General features: G+C 35.6%; 3 protein-coding genes across 5 annotated transcripts in view; 2 read left to right on the forward strand and 1 right to left on the reverse strand.

The window, feature by feature from the left end:
* LOC128233665 (ATP-dependent zinc metalloprotease YME1L-like) overlaps positions 1-4,209 on the forward strand; it is a 30,406-nt gene extending 26,197 nt beyond the window's left edge. For all 3 annotated transcript variants that reach the window (XM_052947451.1, XM_052947454.1, XM_052947453.1), the window contains exons 18-20: positions 324-397; positions 851-934; positions 2,727-4,209. In XM_052947451.1, coding sequence (XP_052803411.1) covers positions 324-397; positions 851-934; positions 2,727-2,993 — 425 coding nt within the window. In that variant the 3' untranslated portion in view covers positions 2,994-4,209. The remainder of the gene's footprint in view (positions 1-323; positions 398-850; positions 935-2,726) is intronic.
* Positions 4,210-7,087: 2,878 nt separating this feature from the next.
* On the forward strand, positions 7,088-9,514 carry LOC128233674 (GATA zinc finger domain-containing protein 1-like). The gene is made up of 4 exons (XM_052947470.1): positions 7,088-7,465; positions 7,774-7,836; positions 8,577-8,757; positions 9,093-9,514. Exons 1-4 carry the CDS (start codon positions 7,163-7,165, stop codon positions 9,395-9,397), a joined length of 852 nt encoding a protein of 283 aa, XP_052803430.1. The 5' UTR covers positions 7,088-7,162; the 3' UTR covers positions 9,398-9,514.
* Positions 9,515-10,380: 866 nt separating this feature from the next.
* Positions 10,381-23,251, reverse strand: LOC128233672 (probable mitochondrial glutathione transporter SLC25A40). Its single transcript, XM_052947468.1, has 9 exons — positions 23,079-23,251; positions 22,073-22,290; positions 20,199-20,266; positions 19,487-19,617; positions 18,797-18,970; positions 18,194-18,303; positions 16,970-17,051; positions 16,567-16,644; positions 10,381-13,738 (listed from the first exon to the last, which is right to left on the reverse strand). Exons 1-9 carry the CDS (start codon positions 23,161-23,163, stop codon positions 13,623-13,625), a joined length of 1,062 nt encoding a protein of 353 aa, XP_052803428.1. The 5' UTR covers positions 23,164-23,251; the 3' UTR covers positions 10,381-13,622.
* Positions 23,252-24,076: the final 825 nt, after the last annotated feature.

The raw sequence follows: 24,076 nt of genomic DNA on the forward strand, positions 1-24,076 counted from the left end.
AATGGGCGTCTGTATGTGAGTTTATTTTGTAATCTAAGACAGACTAGTGAGTTTTCTCTGGGTTCTCTCGTTCTCCCCCCCCCCCCCCCCCCCCCCCCCCACAAAACAAGACCACACTCATGTATTATCTTTCCAAGAGAGTGGCTGAGTGAAAATTAATATACCTTTTTTCACAATTTTAAAAGAAAAATAGTTTTAAACTCATATTATTCACTGTAAAAATGTACCTATTACACTAAATATAGATATATACAATTTTATTCTTGAAGGCTATTTTTAAAATTTTGTTTTCAAATTTAAAACACCGTATTTTTTTCTTATAGGAGCAGCTAGTGACTTTGAACGGGGCACTATGATCGCTAAAGCTATGGTGATGAAATGGGGAATGTCCGATAAGGTACATGTATATCCTAAACTAGATGATTTTAAAATCTTTTGTCTTGAGGTACATTGCACATATTTTAAGATTAAAAATGTAAAAATATCCTGGTTCTTGTGCTGTTTTATTTCAAAACATTAAATAATGCAAAAAATAATGGGCTTCCTCACGTTTGCAAGGATGAAATAATATTTTCACCTTGATGGTTTGATAAATTTATAAAAAATATCCCCGCATTTGAAAGATCTTTTCATAGTATTATCCACACTTTATATTATTGTAGGTTTTCCAATCTCTTGGCTTAACCTCTTGTAACAATTAGTAGCAGAGTGCCAGTTTATTTATAGAATAATACATGGTTAACCATGGCTTTCGATTGATAATTTCCCCAGTGGCAGTGGGAAGAATAATTGCTGTGGGTAGTAAATAGTAACGTCTATTATGATGGATAAACTAATCTAACATTTTTAGGTTGGAAAACGGTACTTTGATGAAGGGGGTGCTAGTCCTCAGATGCAGGAATTGGTGGACCGGGAGATCAACAGGCTGCTGGATGTAAGTCAGCACTCCTTATTCCATAGTTTGTGTTTAATTGAGTTTATCAAGGTCTGCCCGCGCCCATTGGCTGCATTATGGCTTGACCCGGCCATGACGCCATCACGACTTCAATTGTGTTTAAATGCCAAAAGTGACATGAGATAGAAGTGACAGCAATTCGCAGTCAAATCCAGACATTGGAAGACTTGAAGAAACACACTGAGATACAAGAGATCCGGGTGCGATACCCTAGCTCTTTGCAAAGAGACCTCTTGGTTCTAATGTGCTCTGTGTAAAGCACCGATACACAGGATTGTGACACAATGGTCCATGGTCACAATATGTTTTTTTTTAATAAGTTCGCAAAGTTTCTACATTTTATTTACAAACAACACAATGGTGGAGTTTTAAAACCATATTTCAACTCAGAAGCAAATGTCCGACTTCATAGCTTGGAAGTCCGAACCAGACTTTTAGGCTACCGGCAGACGGCCCAAAGCACAACATTTTGCTTACGTCATATACATGTGACCTCACCTGGCTAGCTTCGTAGCTCAGGTATTTCCCCAATATGTGCTCACGTGAATATGCAAGACCGCATTGTGTTAAAAGGATACATCTTTCCTGGGTTGAACCAGTACTGAGTACACCACTTTTCCAAGCACTACCCATTAAATGCCAAGCGCCAGACAAGTGAGACAACTTTTAACGTCTTCGGTATGACGCGGCCCGGGATCGAACCCACAACCTCCTGCTCCGTAGGCGGACGCCTTAACCACTAGGCTACGGAGACGGTTTCCATATTGCATATCAATAAACCTGAATTTTTATAATATCGCATACATTTATGTACATGTACTTGGCTGCATGAAAAGGAACATACTCTAATCGCTGTATAGAAATCTCATTATTAGCAAGCTCAGCAATTCTGTAGCTAGTGATTGACTTTCAGTGTCAGACTTGTGCTTATTCTGGTGACTGTGTCTGTAGCTTAATTTAAAACATAGGAACATGACAATTGATATTACATTTGTTTTATTAATGCTTTCCTGAATGGAAATAAAATATCTTTTTATTGTTGTCAAGGGCTGCAATTCACAATGTGAAGGATACTTTTCTTTTTCTGATCATCATATGAAGTCACAAAGCCACATTTCAGTTGATTCAAACAATACCAGGCTGTGGACTGGCTGATCGTTATAAATGATTAAACAAATTTAAACTTTCATTGTCAAACACAGCTCAATGACAGCTTTGTTTCATCAAAGTTTTACTTAAGTAGATCCTATCAGACAATATGAAGATAAAAACTTTAACAAGAAGGAAATACAAATGGCTTTCAATATGATGTTAACCAATCCTCATTTTCCTACTTCTATGTGAAAAAAGCTCATACCATTTCCTACTTTGAGTCAGCACTGGTAAGCCCATCGATTATTACACTGAATGTTGGTATACATTAATGTACCCCCTCTTTACAAAGTGAATTGGTTGCTGAATAGGAATCACACACATCATCCCGTCCGATCCGTCTGTCCCATTTTTGTGTGGTACATATTTTTCTTATTCATGGTCAGAATTTTAAATTATTTGGTAGAAGTGACCTTCATAGCATGAGGTTGTGTCATGCACAAGAGAATACCCTACCCTATCTCCCTACCCTAATGTCCAAGGTCACAGCAACTTTTTGAACTTTGTATGCGTCTGTCAGTCCATCGTCAGATTTGATTTAACAGTTGTCTTCACAGGATTACTAGCGTTCTGTTCAGAATGAATTTTGGTATTATTTGTAATATTTTTATCTTTTTAGGAGGCCTATGAAAGAGCTATGAACATCCTGAAAAGTCATCAGACAGAGTTAAAGAGACTTGCAGAAGCCTTAATGAAATATGAAACTCTTGACGCTGATGAGATCAAAGCCATTATCGAAGGAAAAAGCATAACACGGAGGCCAAGGGATAAGAAAAAGAAGGAAGAAAAAGTCAAATCTGCTCCAGGAATTTTAAAACTTTTAGATGAGAAGGATTCTGTTGCCACTTTGAAGTGCAGTTCTGAGTCAGAGGGGGGCACGGGATGATGTTGTCGGCAAACATAAAAATATGCTGGGTTATTGCGGCATCTGAGCATTCATAATGTGGTACAGTTCATCTGGTTTATAAACACATTCTTCTAGGTTTGTTTTGAATCATTTTGAAATTGACTTTAATGTTGTGTTTAAAAGACAATAGAAACAAGGACACTTTCTGAATGTTTTTTTTAAATTTTGTATGAGAGTATTAAAACTACACTCCTCAAATTGATTAAAAATGTAGAAGCATAAATCAACTACCAGTGTTTGTTTTCCAGTTGAAATGAAATTTAAACATTTGCATTGCCTGGCACATGCTTCAGGTCATGGAAAACCACAGCTCATATACACTATATGCCTATCATAAGGGGCAAATCTAATGCTCATGTTTTTATCATATGTTTTATAACTAAAAGATCACTCAGACAGTATTATCTTATTAGTTATTACCCTAAGGGTTGTTTTACCTTTTAAGGCGGGTATTTTAACAGATAATTTTCGTTATTTTGTTATATAGTAATCTTACCTTTATGATCAACAGGAATCAAGTGTTCACAGTGTACCAAACTATCATTCACTTGTTAGCTATCAGTATGTTTGTACCGGGGTAAACATTTTTATCATTCAGAATAATTTGTGCGTCAACACGGTTGAAAATGGTTACCAGGTTGACAGAAATAGACGTGTAACAAGTTTTAAGTCGCTGTTTCCCGTTCACACTTATGTAACTGGTCTTTCACTTAAAACTATTTCAATTTATTTTTGTAATGTTAAGGCACATTTCAAATAGTTAGGTATGTAAATAAAAGACAATTTAGGTTTTAGCCAAGCAGCCAATGAGATTGTATGTACATGAGTGGTTCATTTTAACGACAAAGTAAATTGTTTACAAATATCATTGTATTACAGCATTTATTGTTCATCTTCATGTAAAAAGAAAAGCTTTAATTTTGATTGGCAATGTTTCAGTTTTCTTTTCAAATAAGAAAATTAGACTATTATTTTTACAAGCCCTACTATATAAAATTCAGAACTTAAGCAAGCCCATAAAGCATTTTACCAGTGCAAGCCTTGTTCTAATCAACCACTGTGGTTTCTGAACTTTGATGCATGAAAATGTTAACTAAGGCTCAAAAGACACTTATTACAAGTCTTGAGATCATGAAATGTGAATAAATTCTGTACAAAATAAGTTGTTGATATTAATAAAATATTAAGAATTAAATATATATTGTTTGTTATTGTTTTTGATATTAGACCTCCAATCAAAAATAAGATTGATGTTAGCAAGATGCCTAATCAATGAAAAGGTCTTCGTATGCAAGACGCCCAATCAATGAAAAGGTCTATGTATGCAAGACGCCCAATCAATGAAAAGGTCTATGTATGCAAGATGCCCAATTAATGAAAAGGTCTATATACGCAAGACGCCCAATAAATGAAAAGGTCTATGTATGCAAGACGCCCAATCAATGAAAAGGTCTGTATGCAAAACGCCCAATTAATGAAAAGGTCTATTTATGCAAGACAGCCAATTAATGAAAAGGTCTATTTATGCAAGACGCCCAATTAATGAAAAGGTCTATTTATGCAAGACAGCCAATTAATGAAAAGGTCTATGTATGCAAGACGCCCAATTAATGAAAAGGTCTATTTATGCAAGACAGCCAATTAATGAAAAGGTCTATGTATGCAAGACGCCCAATCAATGAAAAAGTCTATGTATGCAAGACGCCCAATCAATGAAAAGGTCTGTATGCAAGACGCCCAATCAATGAAAAAGTTTTTGTATACAAGACGGCCAATTAATGAAAAGGTCTATGTATGCAAGACGGCCAATTAATGAAAAGGTCTATGTATGCAAGACACCCAATCAATGAAAAGGTCTATGTATGCAAGACGACCAATTAATGAAAAGGTCTGTGTATGCAAGACGACCAATTAATGAAAAGGTCTATGTATGCAAGACGGCCAATTAATGAAAAGGTCTATGTATGCAAGACGCCCAATCAATAAAAGGGTCTATGTATGCAAGACACCCAATCATTGAAAAGGTCTATGTATGCAGACGCCCCATCAATGAAAAGGTCTATGTATGCAAGACGCCCAATCAATGAAAGGGTCTATGCAAGACGCCCAATCAATGAAAAGGTCTATGCAAGACGCCCAATCAATGAAAAGATCTATGCAAGATCCCAATCAATGCAAAGGTCTATGTTTGGAAAACGCCCAATCAATGAAAGGGTCTATGCAAGACGCCCAATCAATGAAAAGGTCTATATATGCAAGACGCCCAATCAATGAAAAGGTCTATGTATGCAAGACGCCCAATTAATGAAAGGGTCTATGTATGCAAGATGCCCAATCAATGAAAAGGTCTATGTATGCAAGACGCCCAATCAATGAAAAGGTCTATGTATGCAAGACGCCCAATCAATGAAAAGGTCTTATGTATGCAAGATGCCCAATCAATGAAAAGGTCTTATGTATGCAATACGCCCAATCAATGAAAAGGTCTATGTATGCAAGACGCCCAATCAATGAAAGGGTCTATGTATGCAAGACGCCCAATCAATGAAAAGGTCTATGTATGCAAGACGGCCAATCAATGAAAAGGTCTATGTATGCAAGACGCCCAATCAATGAAAAGGTCTGTATGCATGATGACCAATCAATGAAAAGGTCTATGTATGCAAGACGCCCAATCAATGAAGAGGTCTATGCAAGATCCCAATCAATGAAAAGGTCTTCGTATGCAAGACGCCCAATCAATGAAAAGGTCTATGTATGCAAGACAGCCAGTTAATGAAAAGGTCTATGTATGCAAGACGCCCAATCAATGAAAAGGTCTATGTATGCAAGACAGCCAATTAATGAAAAGGTCTATGTATGCAAGACGCCCAATAAATGAAAAGGTCTATGTATGCAAGACGACCAATCAATGAAAAGGTCTATGTATGCAAGATGACCAATCAATGAAAAGGTCTATGTATGCAAGACGCCCAATCAATGAAAAGGTCTGTATGCAAGACGCCCAATCAATGAAAAGGTCTGTATGCAAGGTGACCAATCAATGAAAAGGTCTATGTATGCAAGATGACCATTTAATAAAAAGGTTTATGTATGCAAGACGCCCAATCAATGAAAAGGTCTATGTATGCAGACGCCCAATCAATGAAGAGGTCTATGCAAGACGCCCAATCAATGAAGGGGTCTATGCAAACGCCAAATAAATGAAAGGGTCTATGCAAGATCCCAATCAATGAAAAGGTCTATGCAAACGCCCAATCAATGAAAAGGTCTATGCAAGACGCTCAATCAATGAAAAGGTCTATGTATGCAAGATGCCCAATCAATGAAAAAATCTATGCAAGATCCTAATCAATGCAAAGGTCTATGTTTGCAAAACGCCAAATCAATGAAAGGGTCTATGCAAGACGCCCAATTAATGAAAGGTTCTATATATGCAAGATGCCCAATCAATGAAAAGGTCTATGTATGCAAGATTCCCAATCAATGAAAAGGGATATGTATGCAAGGTTGCCCAATCAATGAAATGGTCTATTCAAGACGCCCAATCCATGAAAAGGTCTACTGGTATGTATACAAGACGCCCAATCAAGAAAAAGGTCCTTGTTTGCAAGGTGCCCAATCAAGGTCTATGTATGCAAGACATCCATTTAATGAAAGGTCCATGTATGCAAGATGCCCATTTGATGAAGAGGTCGATGTATGCAAGGTGCCTAATCAATGAAAAGGTTTATTATGCAAGACGCTCATTCAAAGAAAAGATTTTTGTTTGGAAGATCTCAAATCCAAGAAAAGAGGATCTATCTAAGTAGTGCTTCAAATATCTGTGAATTTATCAGTGAAATAAGTATGCGGAGATTTCAAATCCTTGGACACTAACAAATGTATATTGAAGTGCAATCAGAACAGTATCGAGTATTCCCTGCAAACTGAATTTTGTAATAATTGGTTTAAAATGGTACCAGTGCATGTTCACTGTCTTTTTGTGCAATACCTGTTGTGTGCTCCTTTCTTTCCGTTTTATTTTCATGTCGTCATTTTTTCTTTTTTATATATTTTCGTTGGCAGAATAAAACCAAAAACAAAAAAAGAAAGAAAAGTGCTCTTTTCGCATTTATTCCTGTCAAGATACAGGGATTGATGCAAACATGCCTTTGGGAGTGAAGCCAGTTTGTGCTGGTTGTAAAAGCAGCACATCGACCATGTGGAGCAAGAATGAAAAGGGAGATATAACGTGCAATGAATGTCTCACAAAACCCACTCCTGGCGTTGGGAAAGAAACGAATGGTAACGGAGTTATTCAGGTTAAGAAGGTGTCGTCTGCAGTCGAAAGTGCTCAAGATAGGGTGCTAAGGAAGAGTTCTAGAAATAAGCCATCTAAATACAGAGTCGCTAACTCCAAACCCATTGCAACGAAGGGGAAAAGTAGACGCATAATCTTCAAGAAAAGTGTAAGAAAAGTGTGATTTGTTATAAATTAGTACTGATTTGTCTTCTTATATTTGCAATAAATTATAGATTTGCGGTATCAATCCAAAATTGCTAGTACAAAAAGATAATGGGTTATTGCAGTGCTTTGACCGCTCCACCTCAAAAAAGTAAACAAACTTGAGTGTGTCCAGTGTATTCATCATGTTACTTTCTCGCAGAATCTTATACCTTATTCTTTTAAAGCAGTCAAATAGGTATAATTTGTTAACTGGTATAACTATATAAACTTCTTTTAAACTATATAAACATCTTTAATTTCCAATTTCAGCAACCAGTCAAAGCACCAACAGCAGTTTCCACTGTGGTGACTGGTAACAGCATCTTCCATGATGTAAGCCTCTTTAAGTGTCTTACTTAGAAAATCTTAAAAAGTGATTCTATCTCAAAAAGAGATTCAAACAGATTGCTTACTAAAAAAGATAAAAAATCAGCTCTCAGCATTCTACAAAATTAATTTTAGATTATGGAAGTTTTTGTATTTCAAAGGCATCGGCATGAGTTTTAGCTCACTTTTAGGGAGAATATGACTTTAAGGTTGTGGAGCATTGAATGATCATACCTTTTGGGATCTTTTGCTCTCATTAATTACATGCAAATTTTGTATGAAATACAACATCTATGGCCTGTTAATCAACTACACACATCAAAGAAAGCTGATTGCCACTTTCAGCGAGTGAGCATTTTCTTTTAGGTACCAAAGTTTACATACATTTATGTACTATAATAATGTAGCTTGCATTGGTTTCTCATCAACCAGCCAATTAAATTCGGTTCATTGAAAACCTGTGAACTTACTGTTTGAAATCTGTTTTGGGATGGTACAAATAGATTGTCTCTTTGTTGCTAATATGATCATGCTTTTATTAGCTTGATAATTAGTACGCTTTGCTACTTTTTAATGGTTAATTGGCAAACTGTTGTTCATTAAATATTGTCTTACATGATAGAGTTTCATATTATTTTAATCCAATTAAAAAAAAACATAAACTTGGTTTATTGGTGTTACTTTTTGTTTTCTTTTACTTAGGTAATCTTGATAACAAGATCACTATTTCTGTTGTTTTTCCTCAGGGTGTGTACTACCAGATTGGTGATATAGTGTCTCTGGTTGATGAAGACGAGAACCTGTACTACGCACAGATAAGGGGGTTTCTGCAGGATCAGTATTATGAGAAGAGTGCGGTTATAACATGGCTTCTTCCGACCAAAATCTCTGATAGAAGCAAGTTTGATCCAGCCACCTACATTTTGGGTAGGTGGAAATTATTTGTACAGCTTTAATCAACATTGGTACTAAGCAGGCAGCAGTATAACATAACCATGAGCAGTTAAATTTTCGGCAATATGTATTGTGAAATAAGTGAGAGTGAGGCATTACCCTACCTCGGGCTGATGTTCAGGGGCCTGTTTTAAATAAGTTCTTTACAAAATGTATTGATATCCTATCCTGAATTTCAGTTATGGGATAACACTTTGTAATTAGCAAGACTTTATCAAATAAGATAATCATATTTTACATCTATTGTAAATTAATTTCTTCAAATTGATTTAACAAATGGTTTAAATGTGAACATTTAAATTTTTAAGGACCAGAAGAGGACCTGCCACGTAAAATGGAGTACCTAGAGTTTGTATGCCATGCTCCATCAGAGTATTTCCAGAGTAAGACAATGCCATACCCTACCATCAACAGCAAACCAGACCTCTGCTATATCTGGTCGACCCTAGGGCCCGAGGTTACGGAGGCCCCCACTGACATTGACGACATTTACGGGCCCAGTGATTATGTTAAGAGTGACTCACCGATGCAAGTGTTCCCTCAGTCAAACAAGAGAGCGAAGATTGAGAAAGTGAAAATTAAAGAAGAAAAAAAGTTTATTGTTGTAGAATGAGAATTATATCATGTATCATGTTTTCATTGAATTTTGAATCAATTTCATTTGTAGAATGTTGAATTAGGTATATCAAGTTTTGTAAAAATGAATACTCGATATATAATAAAAGTACAAATAACCTTCGACAAGTTTCTTTGCTAGTGTTCTGTTCCATTCAATAGTCATGAATTAATTTTTTCATGCATACTTTATGTATGGTACAATATCTCAAAGCAGACAACAAAAGATGTCTTGTGCAAAAAACACTCTGTGATGGAGCACAGCTTGTTCTTTTATCAACATTCTGGCTCCAGATGGGGTTTTTGTTGTCAAATTGACTTAAGTGGTGCAACCAGGATTTAAAAAGGGCATAGTGCTAGGTCAGTAAGGACACTTGATGTGCATTGAATGAGCCTTAATGGGGCCTTTGTAAGGGTCAAAGTTCAATTCATATTATGTGTGTGCTGTAACTACTTTCAATACTAATAGTTTGATATTCATGAGTAAGTTAGCTGTTATCTTTTCTTTAGTATCAAAATTATGTTTATTATTTTTATGCTTTTTTTCTGAAAATTGACTTGACAATATGTCCATTAAATATCAAATATGGTTTAAAACGGTATTTAGAGAAACCAGATGTTATGCAATTGATTAAATAATCATCAAAGCTCTGTCAAACAAAAAAGGCATACCTAAGTAAAAAGGCAGCAGTATGTGGGAAAGTGGCAGCATGGCACCACTCTACCATTTAGGCCCAGTCATCGCTATTAGACTTGGATAAACAAGCCTGAGTTCTTCTACTATTGCTTGGCATCAATTTTTTTAACAAGCCCTGCTATATAAAATTCAGAATTTTAGCAGGCCCTGAAGGCATTTTACCAGAGCAGGGCTTTTGGGCTTGTGTTAATTTCAGCCACTGTTAAGGCCTAGCTGTGTGACTTCAAAAAAGGTAAGTCTGTCATTTCATTAATCTCCAATGGGAAATAATATACTGTAACACATTTCCTTTGTTTTTTTTTATTTAACAAATGATAAATACTGTGTCTTTTAGAACTAATATTCATACTTGTCAAAAGTTATATAATACTGGATAGTTATACAAAATTGGATAGTCTTGCTAATTTCTAATAGTCAGATACCCACATCAAGGTAACTAAACTCGAACAATAATATGATGGTCATACATATTCTGTTCTCTTCATTCATCAATCACTGTTAATGTATTGATATGATGTATCCAGATTTCCATGTAGTAAAACTGATGGAAGCTTTTCATTCAATTACTGGTGGAAGGTTTCAATTCAATAACTGATGGAAGTTTTAAATTCAATTACTGGTGGAAGCTTTACATTAAATAACTGATGGAAGCTTTACATTCAATAACTGATGGAAGCTTAAAATTAAATAGCTTGTTACAAAGTTGTTTGATTATTTCTAAAAAAATTTATCTTCCACAAGCAGAAATAAGTCATACAGTTGTGCAATTTGGCTATGATATGAATATAAAAAGTTCACCTTAAAAGAATTTTCAATGACATTAAAAGTACATATGACCTTGATACCAAGTAATTATTATGTATGCATTCAGGTCAACATCCTATTTCAGACCTACACTACGACAACTTGTAGAAACTTTCAATACATGGACGCAAAGCCTTCATCAAAAGAGAGATTGAAGGCTTATTATACGACTTGCTATTTAGATGAACACTGAACTTAACATAAACATTATCTAGAAAACAAAATACAATTTTGAATATTTAATTGCATTTACTGCAGTGTCTGTCTATGAGTGACTAAAGTCAACATTAAAAAAATAAATAATTCATTACAATTCATAATAATAAAGCTGCTTAAACAATCCCAGCATAAATACAACAAGAGTGCCAAATGCACATGCTTGTCTTGTTTTTTTCCAAAGCGTGGCATAACTCCACAATTAAAAAAAAAGTATAAGGTTATGGGCTTTGCTATAAATGTGTATTTTGTTTCCAGCAACATGTGTACCTTGTTTCGTTTGAATATCCGGATTATTTTTTGAGATATGACCCAGGTCAAAGTTTTTGCCTGTTTTCTGTTTTTAAAAAGGGACATAACCAAAATGAATACTAAAGCCAGAGTTATGCACCATGCTAAACATGTGGATATTGTCTCTAGCAACATGTTTACCCAACTGCATTTAAATATCTCTGCACGCTTTTTGAGTAATGGTCAAGGTTAGTGTTTGCACAGCATCAACATTGACACCATTGCTATCACAATTATTCTTTGAAAAACATACAAGCTGATAAAACTCTTGAAAACTGAGTAGATTGTACATGCCCATCCAAGATATTGTAAGGTAAAAGAGCAACATATTTTTGTTAGTATTTCTTGTCTTGTATATGAAATGATAGGGTATGCATGGAAGCTCAGTTTAAGTAGAGAATTGACATTGAAAGGTCACTTCCTATCACAGACACAAGTCGACAACTAGAGATGCTAACATTTTTTTTTGTACAAAAATCATTTAACACTTTAGAATTCTATTTACAAAACAAATTGAAAAGTATTAATTTGATATGAATCGAAATAATATGACCTTAAAACTGGGGATTGGTATTGTTTGAATAAACATTATTTCTTTCTTGGCAATCTTCTTTCATGTTTAGGGCTATTCCAGTAAAACATATAACCCATGAGGGGAAGGCAGTTATTTTAATAGTATATGGGTTGTGGGTAGTGTTGGGAATCGGTTGCAATTTTACTATCGATGATCGGTTCCACTGAAGTAACCGATTATCGATAGTACAATCGGTTTTTAAAATACTAGATAGTACCTGAGTTGTAGTTTTATTCATGTACAGTATTAAACTCTAATCATTATATGCATATACCTTATGTCTATGATTGAAGTTATTAAGTGTTGTTGTATAAAAAATAGTTCATTTTCTTGCTCATTGTGGCTTTCATCAGCCATTTTGTTAAAGATAACATCTGAACACTTACTAAAAAATTTTTTTCATAATCGATTATAACTAAATACTATCGATTGTCGCTGATTTCAGGCCCAACCAATCGATTTTCGATTATAGTTGATCATCGGAACATCACTCGTTGTGGGTGTCTTTTTTCGCTAATTCGTACCCCAAAAGGGTAAATTTGCTTCTGTAGGGGGTTGGTACAATTCAAAAGTGCCTTCCCCTGGGGGATATATGTTTTAATGGAAAAGCCCTTAGCAACAAGTAATAATAACTTAAAGGATAATTATTTGTCTTTTGATTAAATTGCCAATTTTATGCTTTTGCAATTTTGACCTATATAATAAAACATTATTTTAAAAACATATTGATGAATCTGAAACACAAACATTTGCAATATATCAAATTATCCATTATCTCTGACATAATTCACAGATCTACCGTATGTCAAATTTTTATTACAATTTTAATTATGTGTATAAAATGTACAGATTTATAAACTCTCTAAAAATCAAGCATGCTCTTCTAACAATGAACTAATGGGACATAAGTTATTTCACATTACTATACACAGACTTTAAAGTTAATGCTGACAAAATAAAAGCTACTGAGACAAAGAAAAGCAAACACGAAATGTTCCTGTAGACTGTGATTTGACTAGTATAATTTAAAATAAACTCAAGTGGCCACTGGTATTCACATTTCTAAACATGTGGCAAATGGTTGTATAATTATACTATTTACACATATATCCTTGGTGGCATGGACAACACGACAAACCATGACCTTGTGACCCAGGGTTTTCCCTGAAGGTAGAAAACTGGAGACGCAGACTCATTTTCTGCCAAGGGAACCCCATTTCCAGCCTACTTTGCATACATTGGACCCCAAGTTAGACTTTGATTGAATACTAACAGTTTTGGGATCTCCAATTGTCAATCATGACCCACCATCCGAAAATTATGTGGAAAAGCCCTAGGATCTTGAACATATCACATCCGCAATGGAAAAAGAGCTCTTTAAAGCTAATTGCTCTGCCATGAACTTTGTATATTTACATCAAGTTCTGATGCTTCAAGATGTCTGTTTTGTACATATGAGATGACTATAGGATGATTATAATCACACTGTTTTTGGAAGTATTCATTCTGCTTTCATATGTAACATTTTTGAGCATAAGCTATCTAACACCATTTGTTAGTCAGCACTAAGCACCATTACGCAGACTGGTCTTCCTTGCACCAATGTTTGAGACTGTTGCCTAAGGACTTTCCAACAATAATCTAGGTATTCTCCAAGAGTTCTAGGTTTCGTTTTCTGAAGAATGCTTTGGAAAACTCATAGGTGCTTATCATTATAGCACAAGCAGGAGCTACCTTCATTATTCTCGGTGTCAGACCTGAAAAATATAAACAAATACTTAAAAAAAAAGCATACTAAAGCAAAATGAATCATTGAAGCTGGAAACAGTTTTAAGGTGAAGAATGATGTGAATTATGGATCCCTGGTGACCCCACTTTATTTCTGTATCATTTAAAATGGTTTCATGAAACGAAATTAAAAAAATACACCAAAAATACAAACAAGCTTTTCGGACTTGAAAGATTGCAAAATTGATCATTTTACATTTGACTTTAAATGAAACAAGAAACGCAGCAATGCGACGAAACCAGGTTTTTAATGATTGACAGAAGAACTTCAGCCTGTGTCTGTTTTTCTATTTTTAGTAACAGTGAAATTGACCCTAGGGACCCCAAATGCAATCCATTGAAAGGTATCCATAAACTCTTCCTTTATACCAAGTTGTGTCAGGATATGTCAACCCTAACTTAAGTTATTCAGTTTCAACAATTTTTCTATTTTTAGTAACAGTGACCTTGATCTTAAATCTAGGGACCCCAAAACGCAATCCCACGAAAGTATCCATAAACTCTTCCTATAGAACAAGTTTGGTCAAGAAATGTCATCACTAACTAAAGATATTCAGTTTGAACCCTTTTTCTATTTAGTAACAGTGACCTTGAGCCTAGGGACCCCAAACGCAATCCCATGAAAGGTATCTATAAAGTTTTCCTGTACCCAAAGTTTAGTCGAGATATGTCATGCCAAACTAAATTTATTCAGTTTCAACTGTTTTTCTATTTTTAGTAACAGTGACCTAGACCTTGAACCTAGGGACCCCAATCGCAATCCCATGAAAGGTACCCATAAACTCTTTCTATAGACCAAGTTTAGTCAAGATATGTCAACCCTTACTAAAGTTATTTAGTTTCAACCGTTGTTCTATTTTTAGAACAGTCACCTTGACCTTGAACCTAGGGACCCCAAACGCAATCCCATGAAAGGTCTCCATAAACTCTTCCTACAGACCAAGCTTAGTCAAGATATGTCATCCCTAACTAAAGTTATTCAGTTTCAACTGTTTTTCTATTTTTAGTAACAGTGACCTGGACCTTGACCCTAGGGACCCTAAACGCAATCCCATGAAAGGTCTCCATAAACTCTTCCTATTGACCATGTTTGGTCAAGATATGTCATCCCTAACTAAAGTTATTCAGTTTCAACCGTTTTTCTATTTTTAGTAACAGTGACCTTGACCTTGACCCTAGGGACCCCAAATGCAATCCCATGAAAGGTCTCCATAAGCTCTTCCTATAGACCAAGTTTAGTCAAAATATGTCATCATTAACTTAAGTTATTCAGTTTCAACCGTTTTTCTATTTTTAGTAACAGTGACCTGGACCTTGACCCTAGGGACCCTAAACGCAATCCCATGAAAGGTACCCATAAACTCTTTCTATAGACCAAGTTTGGTCAAGATATGTCAACCTTACTAAAGTTATTCAGTTTTATAGGTGAGTTTGACGCCGCCCGCCCGCCCGAACAACGACGTTCGCCATTCTAATAACCAGGTTTCACTATGTGAAAACCTGGTTAATAAAGAACAAAAACACAAACTGCAAATCTGTCTAAAGTGTATCTCTACTCTCTTTTTGGTCACTCATTTTACATATAAGCTGTCAACAAGCAGAAATCATTAGATTGATACAAGAATCATATGACATCATCGGGGATCCAAAATTTTGCATTGTTGCCAAACCTAATTTTATACCTAAAATACAGTAGTTGTTAGATATACGTATTACTTGCAATTTTGTTGCTCATTTTACCGTAGTATAAATAAACAAGAGGCCCAAAAGGGCCTATGCTCTACTGGCATGGTTTTTGTGGTCATATCAATCCAGAGCATGTATGTATGGGTAAAAGGCAACAGACATATACTTTATGTTTTGCGTTTGGGTTACCTGAAAACGTAGCACGTTCAACATCTGAGCCCAGAAAGTATTGTAAGCAGGTTAGTTGCATGAACTATTTTAATATGTGCCAAGTAAAAGTCATCTGACAAAAAAAAATGCTTTCAAAACTGTACTCATAGTAAAAATTTCTGTAGTTTTAAAAGTTAAAAAAAGTTGGTCAAAAGGTCAACGTCAAGGGCATCCTAGGACAACATTGATCAATTTGAACAAACATTCACAATCAATTGTGCTGAGATGGATACACGAACACACAAAAAGATTTTCAAACCTTTCCAGATTTATGTTTACCAAACCTGGGAACCCTGGGTGTGGCCAGTAATGACACCAGGTGCATAACTTAAACATTCACAACCAATTTTGTTAAGATGAATGCGCAAACTACAGAACTTAAAGCTAAAAAATGGCCTTTGGGCTTTCAACAAGAACAAGGCAGAGTAATTCACAAAATCAACTGCAGAAGCAAATTGTCTCTCAAAATCCTAGACTTGCAAATTGTCTCCCTTAACTCTAGACTTGAATTTACATGTACATGTAAACTTGGCTAAAAATAGAATTCGCTCATGCAGACCTGGCTAAAAATAGAAAGCATTTCTTTAAAACTTTCATGGCCCATAATCTAGGCATTTATGGGCGGATCTGGCTGGTTTTCGAAAGGAACCGAGCTCTAATGGATATCTAGATACTGTACAAGTTTCATCGAGATACAATCAAAACTGAAGACTGTATTGTGTTCATAAGCAATTGTTTACAGACGCACGAATGCACGACCGCACGGACGCACAGATGCACATACTACGTACACATTACCATCGCATAAGCTCTTCTGGCCTTTGGCCAGTAGAGCTAATAACACTAAAAACTTTTAAATAACGAATGTAGGCAAATTGTTACCAAACCAAGATTGAAATACCTGAGAATATTGCATTGAGCCCCTGGTTCTGGTACAAATTGTGTATGAGCCGCCATGTGGAGGTCACTTCCTTCTTTCCTGTAATATAATGACAGTTTTATACAAAACAAGAGGGCAGCACAGCAAATGCTTGTCTGGGTTTTTTACAGTTTAACAAGAGATGTCAGATCATAAGAATGTGGCTACATTCAGGAAGAGCTATCATAAACTATAAGCATATATGCAGCCATACGCAGAACACCATGATTAATGAATTCAATTGTGGAAGAGTGATGAACTAAGAGGTAGGGGCCTTGGACTTGCATGTGACACATCCAGAGATAAAGACCTTTGTCTTGCACCTGACATGTTGCCATTTTGTGCCAAAAAAACTATACTGTTCTCTGGTTCACCCTGTTCATACCTTTACCAAAGACCACCTCCCCAAGTTCAATCTGTCTGTGGGTTTTTATCACATCGAACGGTAACGTCAATACACCAGCAACCTGGAACATAACACAAATTCTTTGATGCTATTTAAACCTCACATTACAACTAACAACTTTGAATCTATCAGTAATATGCAAACCTCATAACATGATAGGCAAGACTGAGTTTGCCTTGGAATTTAAATGATCATGTTGATGATGAAGTTTTTTAAAATGATACATCAATTTTGAATTTGCATGATCATGTTTTCTTTAAAATGATACATCAATTTAGAAACCAATCAGTTTAATTTTTATGATATATATCTTTTAAATGGGTCGTAACATTGATTTCAAAAGCAATCCCTTTAATGAATACTTGAATCATAGTTTTATCCATAGATTTTCAATTACAATTTTTATTCATTAAACAAATTACTTTTAAAGCAAATTTTCCTGATCTTACTTCACAGTTAACTTTGGTAAAAAAACTATATATAGCTTATGTTACCAAGTTTAATAAAATACCTAAATAAATAAATATTGACTTAGGGTTTTAGCTAATAGTTATGGAAGGGTGCTGCATCCTGCTTTTTTGGTAGCTTCCCTCTGGCCAAAACTTATAAGATACTGTTGTTGTTGAGTTTATATAGGTCTGCCCGCGCCCTATAATGGCTGCATTATGGCTTGACCCTGTCACATCCCCAAGTGTGACTTAAACAGAATTTTGAAGCCAAAAGGGGAGTTTTACCCCCATCGGTTGATGGGATATTCGTCAAAGGAGTAATTTTTTACCCAAAATGCCGCGAAACCTGCGATGAATGACATCTAGGGAGGTCCCACAGTTATAAGATACTGGTAAGATAATCTTTATTTAAAGTCGGTTATGATAAAAATGTGCACCCTTCTAGAATGGAATGGATTAGATAATTCACCACAAAAAATTCCTTTGTTTTGTTTAAAAGCTTAAATGATGATTTCTTATACATAAAAACTTAATATATCTGAAAGCTGAAACATACAACCTCTTCAATTGAACACACTTTCAAATTCTTTATGTCAAATTTTTTCGATTTCTTCACAGCCTGATGCAATATCCCCTTTTCTCCCTAAGCACACTGTCCCTTTTCTGCAGCACTCTGCCCTTTTTTAAAACCTGGCTGAAACCCTAATTGTCTTGAACACAGGAAGTTAACTTCACAGACGGTTCCTATACTCACACTTGCTGCCAAGCCTCCAGCTGTGAAACTCTCGAGGAATGTGAGCTGTGGTCTGCCTTGGTTCGCTAACACATGAGACTTCATTGTTTCGTAGCTGCCCCAGTATAATACTGAAAATATAATAGTCAATAGTTTAAGAAGTACTCACAGGGTTTAATCCAAACTATTATAAGGTCTTACTAGGAATGGGCTCAACAGGGAAGAAGGAACCAGCAGACTGCCTTAGGAAGTACTTGGGATACAACTGGAAAGCAAAACTGGTAGAAGCGTCCTGGGACCTTCAATGGAATTTAAATGCGCATATATACCTTAACAATACCAAGTGTTAAATCCAAACAATCAAACCCTTACAAGATATAGTCAGATCTGCAATTTGGGAAGCCCCCCGTACCCTCAACATTGAGAGGTATCCATTTTGCGACACCATGGCTTTCACACAAGTATGTACACACTACCATATAAAATATCAAACCTTACCAGAGAAATGCACATCTTATAAGCGGTGTTGCCTCTAGACCTGACCACATGGAGCAAGAACTGTCTTGCCTTCATCAAACTTGTATACAGACACATTAATAATAACAACAAACCGAAGATTTTTACCAGAGAAAGGCACATCTCTGAGTAGTGTAGCTCCCAGGCCCCGCCACATGGAGAGAGGCCCATTCTGCGACACAGTGGCTTTAACTGCCTCCCACACACGTACATACGTCAGCTGTTCAGATTGCATCTTGGTGCGGATAAACTCGAGAGGACTTATCACAGACACAGCAAACACTGAAATATTATCATTTAAAATAGTTTAATGCTTCAATTCCTGTACATATGTAATGCAATCGATAATGTTTTTCAAAGAATAACATTGAAACACAGGCTGTTAAAGTAACACTTGATTACTTAAGTTTGAAAAGAACAGTTTAAAAATTTGCTTGACTATTGAGGGTTGTGCATGGGTTGAAACCTGCACTAGCATCGAGTATTAAGCATTAAAGGCTTGAGAATTGCTCTGAGCAGAGAACCAACCACAAGGTGGACCCCATATTACTACACCACGGATCTCCAAAAACCTTAAAACTAACAGAATGCGAACGACTGACGCTACCAGCTTGAAATCATGACAAAATGTCAAAAAGAAATTAAATGGACTAAAACACAAAATATAAGAACTACATAGCTTATTTTAACACAGTTTTCGAATGATGAAAGATTAAAAGCAAGTCCTCGATTCTCAATGTTGGCATAATATAATGATTATCCCTGTTCATTGGCCCATTACTACATAACAGTCACTACCTCTAGCACTGCCCCCTGCCATGAGCGGTTTCCACCAATCAGAGCTCTGGGACCCATATGAATATCCCAGGTGCCACTTGATCTGCTCGTATGTGGTGAAATATACCACCGTGGCTGGTACTGCCATCACTCTGGAAAATATGGTTTCATATGGGGTCAACAATCTAAGATTCATACATGTATGTAAGTTAAGTATTGTCAAACCACACCATTTGGTTGTGTGCTGATCATATATTGTGGGCTTGTGATATTATAAGTATAAGCTGTCATGGCATATAATGTCAACAATGAACATAATAAATTGAAACATATATTATAGCTCGTTGTTATTTTTTCCTGGTCATGTAATAATGGTTTATAAATGACAATTAAAATACCCGCACCAATGCTGTGACAACATTGTTTCTTGATCAGGTAAAAGGTTTTGTATCTAGTAAAAGAAGCATTTTATTTAATGCATTTTAAGCGTAAAACAAACAAATATCTGACTAGTAATGTCATTGGTGATAACAGATAAAAAATCCCAACCCTTGAAATTGGGTTTGAGTTTGAAGGATTAAGGCCAAGAACATTACAGAAGTATTTGAAATGATAGTTTATACTAGTGCTTGCTATCTCCAAATTTAAACAAGCCCTGCTATATAGAATATATATAAAACATCAGAAAGCCAAGAAAGCAATTTACCAGTTCAAATCTTAGTGCAACACTTACAATGTTGGAGGCAGTCCACTCCATAAAGATGTGATGCCTTCATTTCTGGTAATCTTCACAAGGGCATCCTAAAACAGAGGTTACAGGTACATGCATAGTTCTTGAAACAAGCTAATTGTTTCTTTAAAATACTGTCAAAACTCGCTCCATTGAACTCTGTTGTCGGCATGTTCTGGTTATGTTGAACTTTTTGAATATGTTGGGTTTAGTAAGACATGGTTTGTATTTCGGTTATATCAAATGTTCGTTATCTCAAGGTATTTCCCGAGATCCCAACGACTTCGACAGCGAGTTATAACAATTTATGGGTTAATGCTGGAGAGAACCAAGTAACTCTTTAGATTCCTATCACTCGCCATCTATGGCACTAAATCCTTAATTGTACAACTTTTACATAACTTAACTGAATAAACTTCATGGGTTACATAACAACATAGTATATTTCTGATGACAATGCTGTCCTAATTTTTATACATCATTTTGCATATAATTTAAAAAGGTCCTTATAAATCAAAGAAATGTTCTGCAAGTTTGGATATGGTGCATCCCTTACTAAGTTTCACTTTACAAAAGAACCTCGGATACTATCTATAGAAATTTGCCTATCATTATATTATTAATGAAAAATGAACTGAAATAGCCACATTCTTCAGTTCAGATACACAAGTTCAATACACAAAGTTTTCTGCAAATCATCCAATATTTTAAATTTTTAAAGATTTGGAATAACTCCTTGAAGTTAACAACTATTATAATTTCACCACTATATGTTCTATACATGTACTATGAATTCATTCATATACACATGTTTTACATAGGACACATTTTGTGAGACTATTTTTGTTGATGCAAGCAAGGTGGGTGGTACGTTTTATTTAACCCCAAACTGCTCACAGTCATTCATATAACTACTTAGTTGCATAAATCTATTAACAAGTTAAAGTTAAGTATCGCTTTTCTCTGTTTTACAAATGTGAAAAACAATACATGTGGTTTAGCCCAGCACAGTAGATCATCAATAGTCCATGTTGTACATGTATAATAATACAGTTATAGTAATATTTTTTTATTATTTAGACAGTGATATATATTTAAGATTCAAATTATATAGATCTGTGTTTATTTCATAAACCTAAATATATTAAGGAAAGTTTTATTTTTTTACTAGAACTCCGCGAGTCGGATGTGTCGCCTGACGAATTATTTACTTCATTGAATTTGGCCAGGTAGTTTCAGAGGAGATGTTCTTTAAGCAATTGTTGACGGACGGACGACGGACAAAGACCGATCACAATAGCTCACCTTGAGCACTTCGTGCTCTGGTGAGCTAAAAAAGTGTGCAAGGTAAAGTTAAACATGAAAATTAACAAAGGGCAATAACTCTAATATGGAAGCAAGAGATACAGTTTTTGTGCACTGCGATCCCCTTCAATAAGATCTATCTATGTATAAAGTTTCAAGTTGATAACTTGAAGATATACCCCGGACAGGCGAAAATGGGACGTGGACGCCGCCGACGCCGACAAAAGTAACCCCTATATGTCGTCTTTTCAGGCGACACAATAACTACATGTATGACAAATGCAAGAGTGTGTTTGAATTAATTAAAATTAAAGGTTGTTCATGGATGCAAAAAATTACAAAAAAGAAAGTATATAGTGTGTGGTTGAATAAAAGTAACAAAAAAAACCCCCAATATATTCACTCTAAGTTGCTTAAAGGCAAGCATTGAAAAAATGGTTAATTCATATAGATTGTGTCTGACGTCCTTAAAAGTGTTCAGATCATATCAGAAGAGCACATGGTATATGCCATCTCTGAGATGGTACAAATTCGGCAAGCTTAAAATGTATGCTTATAATAAAGACAACTACCATAGTCCCATTGAAGTTCCCTGGTCGCTTGTACCAGTTCTGCTTGAGATGTTTCCGAAGTTCTTCCATGGGCAGCTTGCCGGTTCCTTGGTCGCCATTGAGACACACACAAGTATGGTCCATCAAGCCATTACAGTACTGATAGCAGTGGCCCTTTGTAAATGCCTGTGGCCTGTGCTGGGCTTGGAGACGAATCTTCACAACATCCAGTGGTGTTACTCAAAAAAGGAAAATAATTATTCAGTTTATTACAATGTCATGTCAGTCATCGAAATTAGACTTGAGGATGAACAAGCCCGATTTTTTTATTATTGCTTTGAATAAAACTTTAGAACAAGCCCTGCTACATGTGTATAAAATTCAGAATTTGAGCAAGCCCGGAAGAAATTTTACCAGTGCAGGGCCACTCGACCACTGTCAAGTACACAAACCTTGTTAGATTTCTTTAACCCAAGCTTAGAAAATGTCAATTTAATTCTAAGCAGAAATTTTCACTTAAGTATATTGAACTCCAATGAACATTGATGATCAAACAATTAATTTAAAATTTACTTTTAAACAAATCAATGGTATAGCCCCATTCATTTGCAGCAACAAATGTAACCTTGACAAAACCACAACCATATCTTACAGTTGTATAAACTTGCATACATTAATTTAACATGTTATATCATCAATATATAAATATGTGGTAATCGCAACAAAACTATTTATTATAGCATATTTGGTTTGTGCGACAAAAAACAAGCACAATACTCTACTGGTACCGACAGTGCATCAAGGGTCGAATGTTACTAAAATACAGATTAATTAAGAGAATATATACATGTACTTTGACAGCTCAACCAAATTTTGATTTTAACTGTGACCAATAATACAATGTAATCTTACTCACAGATTTTAACGACTCCCCTAAAACAGTGAGGATCTTTTTCAATAAAAATGATGAAATAGAACATTTGACAAAGTGACATTTGTAAATTTAAATAGAACGTGCCTCACTCACCAAACACTGATGTCAGAATTGCACCGGAACACGACGAAATCATCTGCTGACCAGCTGTCAGGCTCATTTCTGATGCTGTTGCCATGTCTACTTATGTTTCAGAATTGAAATTAAACAAACTTTTATGTAATTTGCGATTGCGACCTTTACACATGTTTGTAAACATGACTGAGACGGACGACGGAGTAGTCCCCCTTTTATCTGAATTCATCATTCAGGTTAAGTAAATATTGTCAAACCGGATTGTACAGTTTCATTGAGTTATCTCGCTTAGTAAGATTTTTTCAGGCGACAATGATGGTTTTAAAAGTAATCTGTCAAAACTGCCATTTTTCTTGCCTTTATCACGTGTTTTGTAATTGGATGTGACGTCATAAGAATGACGTCATATTAAAAAAATTCAAAATGGCGATACAATGTTGTTTACATTCGTACTAATTTTGTTGACATTGACGCCCGATTTCTCAACATGTTCATCGAGAAATCCCAGGAGTTCGAGCTCCTCACCATACGGTAAGATTACAATATTTTCTCTACCATGAATATATGATACCTCTTTTTGTTGCAAATAACCATCAAGAACGACTGCATGGCCACGGCTGGCACAGGTCAGGCCTGATGCGGTTTGGTAAAAAATGCAAAGGATAGTTGTATCTGTACCCTTATTTCTACCAAAGATACTTGTTTTTTCCTCACATTTGAAGGGTTAACATTTGAACGAGATTAAAGTTCGGAGCAATGCTATACAGGGCGTTGTCGTCGGTCATGGGAATTCAGTGTACACCTAGCATTAGTTTTGCAGTTGCCAAAGGATTTCAGATAAAGTAGTCAAGCCGTATAAAAATACTTCGTTTGACGACTGGGTTAGCTACATACACGTTGCACCAGTGTTAAAGTGTTTCAAGAGAGACTTAAACGCAAGTACAGGTACATCAAGCATAATAATATCTGATATGCATTAATTTTGTATCATCTTAATGAGGTACCTGTAGCATTTT

Source organism: Mya arenaria, chromosome 5 (assembly GCF_026914265.1).
Source record: "Mya arenaria isolate MELC-2E11 chromosome 5, ASM2691426v1".
NCBI lineage: Eukaryota > Metazoa > Mollusca > Bivalvia > Myida > Myidae > Mya > Mya arenaria.

Bases quoted from the DNA above. Each gene is read 5' to 3' on its own strand.
- LOC128233674 (XM_052947470.1), top strand. From the start codon at position 7,163: ATGCCTTTGGGAGTGAAGCCAGTTTGTGCTGGTTGTAAAAGCAGCACA. The intron at 7,466-7,773 runs GTAAGAAAAGTG...TTCCAATTTCAG, and splicing joins GCATAATCTTCAAGAAAAGT to CAACCAGTCAAAGCACCAAC. The intron at 8,758-9,092 runs GTAGGTGGAAAT...TAAATTTTTAAG, and splicing joins TCCAGCCACCTACATTTTGG to GACCAGAAGAGGACCTGCCA.
- LOC128233672 (XM_052947468.1), bottom strand. From the start codon at position 23,163: ATGGCAACAGCATCAGAAATGAGCCTGACAGCTGGTCAGCAGATGATT. The intron at 22,291-23,078 runs GTGAGTGAGGCA...TCCTTTTTTGAG, and splicing joins AATTCTGACATCAGTGTTTG to TAACACCACTGGATGTTGTG. The intron at 19,618-20,198 runs GTAAGTGTTGCA...CATATTTTCCAG, and splicing joins AGTGGACTGCCTCCAACATT to AGTGATGGCAGTACCAGCCA.